The sequence below is a fragment of the Lactuca virosa genome, chromosome 3, assembly GCF_052849685.1.
Source record: "Lactuca virosa cultivar CGN04683 chromosome 3, Lactuca_virosa_CGN04683_v6, whole genome shotgun sequence".
Lineage (NCBI taxonomy): Eukaryota > Viridiplantae > Streptophyta > Magnoliopsida > Asterales > Asteraceae > Lactuca > Lactuca virosa.
Window position 1 is genome coordinate 139966439 of NC_136428.1, and position 12383 is coordinate 139978821.

General features: G+C 34.2%; 1 protein-coding gene across 2 annotated transcripts; it reads right to left on the minus strand.

Annotated features, from left to right (window-relative positions):
* Positions 1 to 5517: 5517 nt before the first annotated feature.
* On the minus strand, positions 5518 to 7885 carry LOC145162644 (amino acid transporter AVT1I-like). 2 transcript variants are annotated; one of them, XM_079081723.1, is made up of 3 exons: positions 7774 to 7885; positions 6549 to 7153; positions 5518 to 6047 (listed from the first exon to the last, which is right to left on the minus strand). In XM_079081723.1, the coding sequence occupies exons 1-3, from the start codon at positions 7847 to 7849 to the stop codon at positions 5529 to 5531; spliced, it is 1200 nt and encodes a 399-aa protein (XP_078937849.1). In that variant the 5' UTR covers positions 7850 to 7885; the 3' UTR covers positions 5518 to 5528. The 2 variants fall into 2 exon arrangements, with proteins under 2 accessions (XP_078937849.1, XP_078937851.1); XM_079081725.1 differs by having other exon boundaries at positions 6549 to 7057; positions 7774 to 7853.
* Positions 7886 to 12383: the final 4498 nt, after the last annotated feature.

Sequence of the window (12383 nt, forward strand, 5' to 3'; positions counted from 1 at the left end):
TTGAAGTATATTGACAATCTTCGTGAAATGCAGAATGCTTTAGTTGCTGAGGTTGCTTTACAAACTCAGCACATAGCCGACTCTGGTGGTGATCCGAACTCCATTGATTGGATAGCCTTATTTGAGAAGGTGTTAGGTGCTCGAAGGGGACATGTGAGAGGCATCGGGCCTAAGCCTTCCGTAGCAGGTACAAGTGCTCCCACCCAGTGGCAGTCACAGTCATAAACTCCACAACCAACACAGGTACTTATTAATTTGTTGTGAATTTTGTTGTTTAAAAGTTTGTTAGTTTGTTAAATTGTTATGAATTTTGGTAGTTTGTCAAACTGTGACTTAATTGTTAAGTGATAATAATTTGTTTTTATAGTATGATATATTTGAACTTATATTCTTACTTTGTAGGATGTGGATGTTAACGCTTTTCTCCAAAACCCGGCGTTTGTGACAACAATTGGAGATATTATCCGCTCATTTAGCAAGCAAGTCGACAATGCAACTAACAACGACGAGGAAAATGATGATGGGGAAGACGATTAATATTTATTGTTTACGTTATGGATGATGTTATTATGCATTTAGATGATGTTAATGTGATATATACTTTGTGTATGTTATTTGATGTTTTATATAATGTAGATTTTTAAATTATAAGTTTTATAATTTTATAAATTTTGCATTTTTATAATATAAACTAACATAAAATATAATTTTTATCAAAAAAAAAAGTAAATAGACATTAGTTGCGACACCTTTAGGGACGATCTTAAGCATTAGCGACGACACACCCCATCATAATATTTCGTCGGCCGGTGGCCGGAATATTATTAGGGACGACGCCTTTAGGGACGACTTCTTCTATTAGCGACGACATGCATTAGGGACGACGCCTTTAGAGACGACAACTGAGCATTAGCTACGAGGTATTTGTGGCGACTTAATTGAGACGACATGTCGCCCCTAATACCTTTAGGGGCGACTTTCTTGAGTATTAGCGACGCTTTTTGTCGTCTCTAAAGGTGTCTTTTCTTGTTGTAACATCTACTGTTGAGCTAGAAACTCTTTGGTATGAGATAAAACTATTGAGGATAAAAACATATATACATAAAATCCATTTAGATTGACCCTCAAGTTGATTTAAGTGTTTGGAATTAAGAAAAACGGTAAAATGTTTGGAATCGTGTGATTTTGGGTAGATCTGCACAAATGATATATATGATACGACCATAGAAATTTTGTTATGACAATATAGGCTGTAGAAATTTATTTATGCTTATAGAGGGAGTATCATACAACTAAACGGAATATTTTTGAGGCCATAAGTGATTAACCGGATGAGATTTTGTTATATTTTACTCAAAGTTTTAAATGACATGGGTCGTGTCGCCTAGGGGTCATGTAAAAACCGAAACCGAAAAATTACCCGAACCAAATAAGCTTTAGGTTGTTCGGTTAACATAATAAAGATAGAGTTATCTGGTTTAAGTTTGGTAAACTTTTGTTTATTCAGGTTAACCGAAGAAGCTATTAATTAATATTGTTAAATTTTGTTTTTATAGATTACTTATACTAAAAGTTAAAACCCATATTTTTGTTATAATTTGATTTGATTAATCTCTTTCTGGTTTAATCTTTTTTACTACAATTACTAATGAAAGTTGACAGAATCTATTAAGCTCTGATCAATCATCGAATATTCTGTTAGTCCTTTGTGAGCAAATTTGGAAACATCTTTCATATATTTCTTGTCATTGAGACGGGATGAACACCATGGCGTGTTTATCTAAGAAATACTTTTTTTTATAGGTCCGTGTAATATTTGTACCTCTTGTGCAACAACCCTTTGACCACTATCAACATGGCCTTTTGGTCTAGGTTTTGTCCAGACCAACTTCACGTACGAACAAGGTCTATGATCTTTGCTTGTGAAGTAAACGTTTCATTATGCAACATTTAAATCTTGCAACATATCTTATTTTTAATTTATTTCGTAATTTGTTGTATGTAAAAGTTTTGAAATGAAAAATTAATGAATGTTTTTTCTTTATCACAGTAAGTGAGAAACATTGGCTTAAATATATGGAACCATATCCAGTTTATCCAGTAGACCGAAGCGAATAAACCAAAATCTTTTAAAACAAACATCATTTATTTATTTAATTTTTAGAACAACTAACAAATCCACTCACTAATCTAGTACTCCTAATAAATTTATACATTTTGTCTTTAACGAGACTTGACCCTCTGTCTGAGGGACATCTTTCCATCCTGATACTGATAGGTTATAAGCGATTTGGTAAAAAAAAGCGATTACACTAAAACCCGAATAAACCAACACCCGGTAATGTCACAGGAAGTTTTATGTTGGAAATGGTCGATAATTGACCGAAATTCTGTCGGTAAATGATCAACGAATCTCGGCTATATATCCGTCGGAAATGAGTTCCCCATGGCTTTTTTCTGACGGATTTTTTTCTCAGTTGGGACTTTATCGTTTACAGGCTTTTCTGACAGATTACCGATGAAAATAGACCGAATACTTCCTTAATTTTCTTGTGGCTAATGGTCTTAACTCACAAATGCTTCTCATGCTTGGTATAAACAGATGATATGTCTCTCATAATGTAAACAATACGACTAATCAAAATCCAATTACTCTCTCAATACATTGGATTTCGACATTTGTTTTTGTTTAGTTTCTGAACATTCAATTCATTTATGGGTTTCAGTTAGGGAAAATGACTTATAAGAACAATGAAGTTTTCAAACCATTCAAAAAACCCAAATTATGTTTTGTCTGTTCAAGAAAACCCAATGAACTTAACATTTTGTCTAAAAAGGCCAACTAACTTACACTTTTGTTCAATTCTCATTAGGTCAATCGGCTAATAAAAGTCAATGAATGACATGGCTTATGACGTGGACTTAAATATCGGGAAATTGAATTGTAACACCAATAAAGTTTCGAAACTGTTCAAAAAATCCCAATTATGTTTTGTCTATTTAAAAAAACCCAACGAATTTAACATGTTGTCTGAAAAATCCCAACGAACTTAAACTTTTGTTTTATTCTCATTAGAGACAACCATATTCATTAGGTATATAATTAGTTGGCAAATGACATGGAATAAACAGATTAGAATTGACATTTATGTATCAATTTAGGGCTTGGAGAAGAGAAAAACGAACAACGTCTGTGTTCGATATCTTATAATGGCTACTTCTACTTTTTCTTCTCAGTTGTTGATGTCCAACTCAAGAGAAGGGCGTCCACATCCACAAGGTTTTGCATAACCAAATATCTTATTTGTAGATCTTGAGTTTGGACCTCAACGATTGAGAGGAAGAAGAAGAAGTAGCAATTACAAGAGATCGAACACAAACGCCGTTCATTTTTCTCTTCTCCAAGTCCCAAATCGATATATAAAGGGAAATTCTAATCTTTTTATAACATGTCATTAAATATACTGTCATGTCATTTGTTGCCTCCAATGAGAATTGAACAAAAGTTTAACTTCGTTGGGTTTTTTTAGACAAAATGTTAAGTTCGTTGAGTTTTTTTGAACATACAAAACACGATTAGGGTTTTTTGAACTGTTTTGAAACTTCGTTGATCTTAAAAGTCAATTTCCCAATATTTAATTTCACGTCATAAGACATGTCATTCGTTGATTTTGATTAGCCATTTGACCCTAATGAGAATTGAACAAAAGTGTAAGTTAATTGGACTTTTTCAGACAAAATGTTAAGTTTGTTGAGTTTTCTTGAACATGCAAAAGATAATTGAGGTTTTTTCAACGATTTGGAAACTTCGTTGCACTTATAAGGCCATCTCCAATAGGAATTGTATAAGAGTCACTAGTACATAAATGATTTGTTGATGCGGTTAAAATAGTTATTTGATGCGGTTATTGAACCGCACTAAAAAATATCGCATCAAAAAATACCCTCATTTAATAGTGCGGTTATAAAACCGCCTCAAAAAATAATCAAAACCGCACCAAAAAATAGTATAGGAAAAATACAAACCGCACCATAAAATGATGAAAACAGCCCCCAAAAAATGCAAACAGCACAAAAAAAAACCATCCCACCGGAAACCACCCTTAAACCACCATCATCTCTACCGTGTGTTTGTTGCCGAGAACATAAGATTCACCAAGCCACACCATTTTTATCGCCATTAACCACCGTCGAGCATCTCTACATTGACCTCCTTTATAACCGAGCATAAACCACCACCAGTTGACACCATCGCCATCTGCCCTACCTTTGTTGGAAACCACCATTATAGCCACGAAGAACACCCAACATCCCCGGTTACCATCGTTTTTTCCACCTTAAACAAACCAAACGTAAATCAGTAAAAAAAGGAAGAAGAACAAAAATTAGTTTATCTGCATACCTTCCATCTCCACCACTAACCACCGTCAACACCGACCACAAATGTCGTGCCTTTACTGAGAACTATCGAAGCACCACCATCTCCTACATATTTCCGATTAACCAACTTATTTCACCTTAAACAAACCAAACGTTAATCAGAAAAAGAAAATAAGGAAGAAGAAAAGAGATATGCTTCTTGTGTTGTCTGTAAAAGGAGTAAAACACACGCAGGGCACACATATTTTTAGAGGGAAATGAAAATATAGAAGGAAAACGAAAATGTAGGAGGGAAATGAAAAATTCGAAGGATCAACCAACTTGTAGCTTGCTTGAACATGAAAATTTTGAACAAAACTTGGAGGGTTCTCGTGAAGAATGAAAAATTCGAATGAAATTTTTAGAGGAAAGATTAATGGTGCGGTTGAATATTTTTTAGTGCGAATTATTTTTTGGTGCGGTTCAATGTTTTTTAGTGCGAATTATATTTTGAGGCGGTTTTCGAAATTATTTTTTAGTGCGGTTTTGGGAAACCGCCTCAAAAAAGCTTTAATGGTGCGATTTTGGGAAACCGCACTAATAAAGCTATTTTATGGTGCAGTTATCTTCTTTTTTGATGCTATAGATATTTAATAAGAAGATTTTTAGAAAGGACGGCATCAAAAAATAAAAACCATTCGCACTATTAAATGACTTGTGTCGGAGTGGGTTTAATAGAATAAATTTGGATATAATATAGATGAGAGAGAGGGTAGAGTTGAATGGGCATTCAACCCTTCAATAGAATTATAATGCAAATTTATGAGTTTTTTAAGAGTTAAAGTATTATCTCTGCTGCTTGGCATTTTATAGAGCTCTCGATGGTTTAATGGCCTAAGTCAATTTCGCTTTGAGTTATACAAAACTTTCTTGAACATGAAATAGGACATGGTGTAAAGAAGTACACCTAGCTACTTTTTATGTGCACTACAATTCGTACGCTTATCCAACCATTGCACAGTGTAATTAAGTAACAATTACACACTTGATTCTTTTCTAATTTTTCAGGATGTCTCGTAGAACAAGTGCGTAAATATAAAATCATAAAACTGCCGAGGAAAATTAACCATCCATGTAAAACATTAAATGTTACTTGTTTGTATTCGGAACTAGATATGCTTAAAAGTCTCAATGACAGATGAGTATGTGCCGACAACTCCTAGTAGAATAGCCAATAGTACTAATCCCATAATAACAAAAAAATCGAAACCAAAACTTCTGTACACTTGAAAGATCTTCAGGTAACAAGCACAAGGGAGCAAGAAAGAAACAGAAACCACAAGGGCTGCTCCACTAAGAGATGCTACAGACTCGAATGATGGTAATGTTATAGCTAATACCACTGTACTCGCCAATACACACATCTTTATTGTCGCACTGATTACCTTATTATGTCTGTGTTTCACAGGTAAGTAGTTCTCGATCGCAGTAGCAATTGGCATTATGGTTATAGCATATTTCGCAACCGGACCTGCCAAAATTGTGTATATTGCTACCTTTGCACTAGCTTTCTCAGTTGGTAAATTCAGCGTTACTTGTGATTGTACATCGTCGCCATAAATAAGGTAACCCAGTATTGCCATTGTCATATATGTGATTGTACAGATCATGAAACTAAGAAGTAGAACCTGCAAATTATTAGAAAAGTGTCATAAACTGTCAAGAGAGATCCAGTTATAACATAGGTCTTATATGCCAAGCCATAAAACTGATATCTGTCCTCGATCCAGTTTCACCTACTGATGTACAAGTGGGATCCAGGATGTTTGGCTTTGACACTAGTAGAATTTAGGATGTAGACTATTCATTTTCCAATAAGCATGCATACTAATTAAGAAGGAAATGTATCGTGATCCATTTTCTTTGAGTTTAGTTCTCGTCTTTTGTTTAATTGGATTTGCGGACAGCTAGATAAATCAAAGTGATACAATCCAATGAAAAGTGTTGGGAAATCAAATTAGGAAGGAATACCAAGTGCATATTTTTATTGAAGTTTTTTAAATTGGCAAACTATTGTTGCGTGAGCACGTTGTATAGTGCAAACATATTACTTGATTGATTAAATAGCAGGTAGATTTGAAGTGATAAACTTTATTTTCATTTCCTTTCAGGTAAGCTTGAAAACTTACTATTGAAAATTGGCTTTTCTTTTTCATGGAAAGGTAAATGGCAGGGAACATAGCATGAGCTCCATAGCAGAATGTGTATAGACTAACTGCTGTTGGTAGACCCTCGAAATTCACAAGGCTCCCCTTCCTATGAAATCCAACCCCGGATGCACCAACACAAAATACACAGATAAGCACTATAAGTGAGGAGAGCACCCCACCTAACGAAAGATATGAGAGAACACTCAGATCACTTAGCCACATAGAAGGCAGGATGATAAGTCCAGCCACAATGACAAACGAGTGCCTTCCATCCATTTTCAAGCTTCCAAACTTGAAACCAAAATGGGGAGAAAGTTTATGTAAATTGTCACCTTCTAGTATGAGTAGACCAGTGGCAACAAGGTAGAGCTCTAAACAGGTGAAAACCAAGGCTATAATTCTTCCCTTTCGACCAAAAGCAATCCCAGCTATATCAGGATAGCTAGTGGCCAAAGGGTTGGATTCCATACAACGGCGAATTAAAAGCCCTGTAAAGAAAGCAGCGAGAGCAATCAAGATCAGGACAACCAAGCTTAGCCAGCCACCTGAAGAGAGTGCATATGGGATTGAGAGAATGCCAATACCTGATGATAAAATAGTTAGTATATTATGACCGGTGTATGCTAATTCCTTTTAGCTTGATTGCTAGGCATTATCATTTTCATTAATCACAGATTTGGATTCTTCATATAACATATGCATGTGTATATTTGGAACGTAGAAAATCATTGTATCAAAAAAACTATTCAACACGAGGAACACCAAAGGTCAGCAATTAAATGATTCTTGTATCACCTTATGACGTTTGGACCTATAAACATCCCTTATTCCTATCGCTCTACACTCCCAACACTGGCTTCATAAAATTCAAAAAAGACAGAGTAATTACTCAAGGATTGTGTCTATTCTGTGAACTGAAATGGATAGGCATTATCATGGCAAGAAGCAACGTGAGTCTTCTAAAACTCATATAGAGAATGTGAAATCTTTAGGAATTCAGCAAGGCTAAACATTAACCATTTTTGCAATTATACCCATCACGCAACCAAGCGCGCTACGCCCTCAGTGGATCCAAACTAGGGTTTTTATATATTAGTTTACAAAAAACTTTTTCTTTAAATCAATATTGATCTACGACTGTAAAGGCAAGCATAAAAATTTTCTTGACTAATATGCATCATATGAATAGGTAATGCATGCATACCTGATAAAGCGTTGATGCCATTAATGCATGTCTTGAGAAAATTCGCCTGTCTTCTTGTTGAATGAACAGAATCCATAAGAAAATGTTAGTCTTGCGAAGAAGAACAGGTTCACGTAGAATAGTACTGAGTGAATCGCACCACACATTGGTAGCTAATTCTTATGTTTATATTTAGAAAATGACACTCGCTACAAAAGGAAAGAGAAACAAACTCAGTCAAGTATAACTAACTTCTAACCCCAACAATTCTCGGGAATGTACATCAAAACAATTTTCATGTATTGCGGTCCTATAAAAAGAGATAATCGTTGTATAGAAAAGAAATGAAACGTAAAATTTATATGTAATTTGATACAGATACTTGAGTTCTGATCATATATATATCTAAAAATTAGAAAGGAACTTATATCAAATAAAAAAGTAGTCGCTCTAGAACTACATCAATTTCCATCTAACATTACTATCAGAATTTGGTTCTTATTGCTGTTGTTAAACTAAATTAAACTAATGAATTTCAGTTACGTTTAAATTCAAATTAATGACCAATAACAAATTTTAATTTCTTCACATTATACCCACTACAAAGGACAAAAGTTTAAGAGACGGTCCGTCGCCATCCGTCACTAAGTTGCCTAGCGAAGTGAAAGAGTTGGACATTTAGTATCCGGTGGCTAATTTTAGTAATGGAATTAGCAAGAAAACCTTCAAATTCAGCAACAAAAATATACATCGCTAATTCGATACACATCACACTTCACCAACTTTGAAACCAAATTATAAGCAAGAAAAGTGCCCATTTCTAAAGATTTATCGACGGGCCTTGAAGATATCTAGGAGCCGATCAAGGAAAAAAAAGGCTAGATTGCACACCTTAAAAGGAGACTTTGAAACCTTGCATATGAAGGAAGGAGGAACAAAGTTGTGTTGTGGAGTCTGATCTAAAGGCGAAGGTGAAGACGATGTTGTTGCAACATCAGACAAGGGCAAGATAAGAAATTGGAGTTCAACTTAAGCGTATAACGCAGTCACCAAAATTTTAGTGCCTCTAAGGAGCATATTGTCTTTGCAACAAAGCCAAACACTAAAGTGCAGATGTAGTGAAGCACTGCTTTAGATGAGAAGGAAAAAGCAAAATTTCTCTTTTGGTGTTTAGCCTTCTATGTTCTCATGCTTCCTTCGTTCTGTAGCAGACCCACCGTCCCTAATCGTTAGTTTGTCCTATCAACTTGGAGAACAAGTTTACTCATGGTCTAACCAATGTCTTTGGCCAATAAGCCTAATTTATAAGCTTTGGGTCAACGACACTATAAATAATATCATTGATCGCAACTACAACGACTGAAATATTGAGTATTGATTATACTCCATTCGGCTTGTAAGCGACTATTTATGACATATCATGTTGAGCAAAGTCACGAAAACAAAAATAAGAATCAAGTCTGCTTAAAGTCGTTGTGCGCCTATGTGTTAGGTTATAAACAAGTGTCACGGGAATGTGATGGTTGGTAAAAGATAAATTGAGACATGACTGAAAGTTTGTCGTGGTGCGACAAAGGTGATGTACATGTGTCATCAAAATGTGACACGTGTCAAGGGATAGGATTCATGTTAAAAGTCACGACACGATATCACGGTAAACACGACGCTAACATGAGCTACATTGTAGAACGTTAGAAACATGTAGACATGACCCGAAGGTGTTACTCTTTAGCAAGGAAATTATTTAGAAAGAGTTTAACTTCTGATAAGGTTTTTGTGATGGGTTTTATATGTTATAAATCATTGCATGTTGCGGAAAATAAATTAACTCTTAAGTTCACATGCAACCTAATTGAATCTATGTTTTTTCTATTGATAGCAATAAACTATAAACATCAAGAACCCTAAAGGGACTCTATAATAATTTAAATAAACATAGAGTTAGGGTTTACATACTTTTTGATTATTATAGTAAATAATCAAACAAAATCCCCTCTTGGAAACCGTGGAAATCAAGCACCAAAAGTTTAGTGCCTTTAATGGTTCGTACCTATAACCCTAGAATCTATAGAATGATGGAAGAGAGAGAAGAAAGGTAGAAATTTCGTTCCTATGCTTCTTAGAATTGCCATGAATGAAAATAATGAGCCAATGGGTCATATTTATAGTTTAGGTAACTTGTAGACAAAACTATATTTGAATTAATTAAATAATAGATTTAATTTCAATTTAAATCTTTTCCTTATCTGCATCAAGGAGGCTTCCAGAAACCCAAGAACAACCTCCAAAACCGTCCATTCCGTGGAGAGTTCTAGAATTGCTTCTTTTATTCAACTATTGAACAATTACAATTCACCCATTTGCACCTTTAATTAATTCTAATTAATTCTAACTGATTTCCTATTAATTTATTAATCATATAAATTAACAAATCAATTATGTAACTATTGATATCATGTTACTTTATTAATCACATAATAAATTAACATATCAATTATCTATTCTCAGTTAGTACATTAATCGTATAATATATTAACAAATTATTTGTGTTTCTCTCATAATATCATTTCTAGTTATTTCTGGTTATGAGGTCAACTCAAAAAAGTCTTTTCTTTTATTTTCAAGTTTATACCAATTTAGTTATGAGCTTAGACACCTTAATCCAATGGTCTCCCACTTGGATAAGTCTATAGCTATAATTGCAAGTATAATCAAACAGCAAAGAATGCTTTCCAAAGCCACTACCGAACTCTGATCTAATTATACATTGGCCCTAAGATAAGTTATTAAATATTCTTGCGTTCTACAAGATATCGTATGGACATGAGACATAGATCAGAATCAATCTCATAGTCTAAGATTAGGTTTCTTGATTTCGTAATCTATGACGACTAAATTCAGACTTCTAATTGAACACATCAATTCATTCCGGGCTCGGCCAAGCACTTTAGATGTCGACAACAAATCATTGAGGGGCCCAAAAATATATATTTTTCCCGATATGGAAAAAAGAACGAATAAACTTCGACTTATATGCTTGTATCTTTTACTTTCCAAATTATACATGACACTACATTTTATGGCATCACATTACCAATGCGTTTTCACAATACCAATTCACAACTGACTTGTAAATTGCAACTAATATATCTACGGTTTTAGAAAAAATGTTATTATCATCTCGCAATTACTTGTGATAGAATCCATTAAGTAATTCTCTGAGTGTGGGTTTGTCCAATACTAAAAAATCCCCATTTTTCTAAGTACTCATGAACATTGTACAAATCTCATTGTAATGTCTAATCCCCATCGATAATATACAATTCATTTCATAACAGTCTTAATTCACTACTTACTTCCAAAAGTGTGACATCCCCAAATTTCACGGCCAGAAAAGACCGATTTCGTTTATGCTTTTTAAAATAAAATCAGAGTAAACCCTTTTAAAAGATGTTGCGGAATTTGTTCCCAAAACAAAAAATGATAAAAGTTTATCAAAACCTTTCTTTAAGAAATATATAATTTCCTTTTATATCAAAACCTCGGGATGTCATATTCCGATACAGATCAAAAGCATAAACAAGACATTATAAGCCTTAAAACAGTTATTTACAACTACTGCCCTATAATCCATAAATCACTCATCATCATCCGACTATGCTCGGGGTCCACTACCTGTAATATAAAAAGCTGAGTGGGTCAGGCTTAGGAGCCTGGCGAGCATATAGGGTTTTCAACCCACAATAAATAATAAACTTATTAAGTTCTCAATCAACAATAAATTTATTAATCTCATCAACCAAAAATAACCCTAATTACCCATTCCCATTATCCTCACTTTACGTCCCTAAAACAAATATCACAAGGGACCTAGCCTAAGGATTTTCATTAGGGGTGACAACATTGCTTCGGGGGTTCCTCAACAATTTATGTCAAACAAGACAACCAATAAGGTGACAACATTGCTTTCCTCAGCAATTTATGTCAAACAACACAAACATCAGGGTGACAACATTGCTTTCCCTCAGCAATTTATGTCAAACAAAACAACCAATGTGGTGACAACATTGCTTTCATTAACAATTTATGTCAAACAAACATCGGGGTGACAACATTGCTTTTCCCTCAGCAATTTATGTCAAATAGGCACGAAGTCACATCGTCGCCAAGGTTTATACAACAGGCACTACGTCTCATAGTCGTCAGGGTTTACACAATAGACACTACGTCTCATAGTCGCCAGGGTTTATACAATAGGCACTACGTCTCATAGTCGCCAGGGTTTATACAATAGGCACTACGTCTCATAGTCGCCAGCATACTAAATCCATAGCTATCAACGTACATCTATACTGTACTTTTATTCCTCATCCTTTATCTACCAATCTTTTACCCAACATATTTGAAGATAAAATATATATACATTTTAAATTGTTTTAAACATGTATAAAACATCCATTAAACATCCATTTCAAATAAACAAACAATATATATATATATATATATATATATATATATATATATATATATATATATATATATATATATACACATATAGCACGTATTTTATATAAAATATTTCATATCTATGTGTAAGATGAAAGTGACTATACATTCACGTGATTTGATGA

Coding starts and splice junctions, on each gene's coding strand:
- LOC145162644 (XM_079081723.1), bottom strand. CDS start 7,849: ATGGATTCTGTTCATTCAACAAGAAGACAGGCGAATTTTCTCAAGACA. Junction 7,154..7,773: donor TGGCATCAACGCTTTATCAG/GTATGCATGCAT, acceptor TTTTATCATCAG/GTATTGGCATTCTCTCAATC. Junction 6,048..6,548: donor AGAAAAGCCAATTTTCAATA/GTAAGTTTTCAA, acceptor AATAATTTGCAG/GTTCTACTTCTTAGTTTCAT.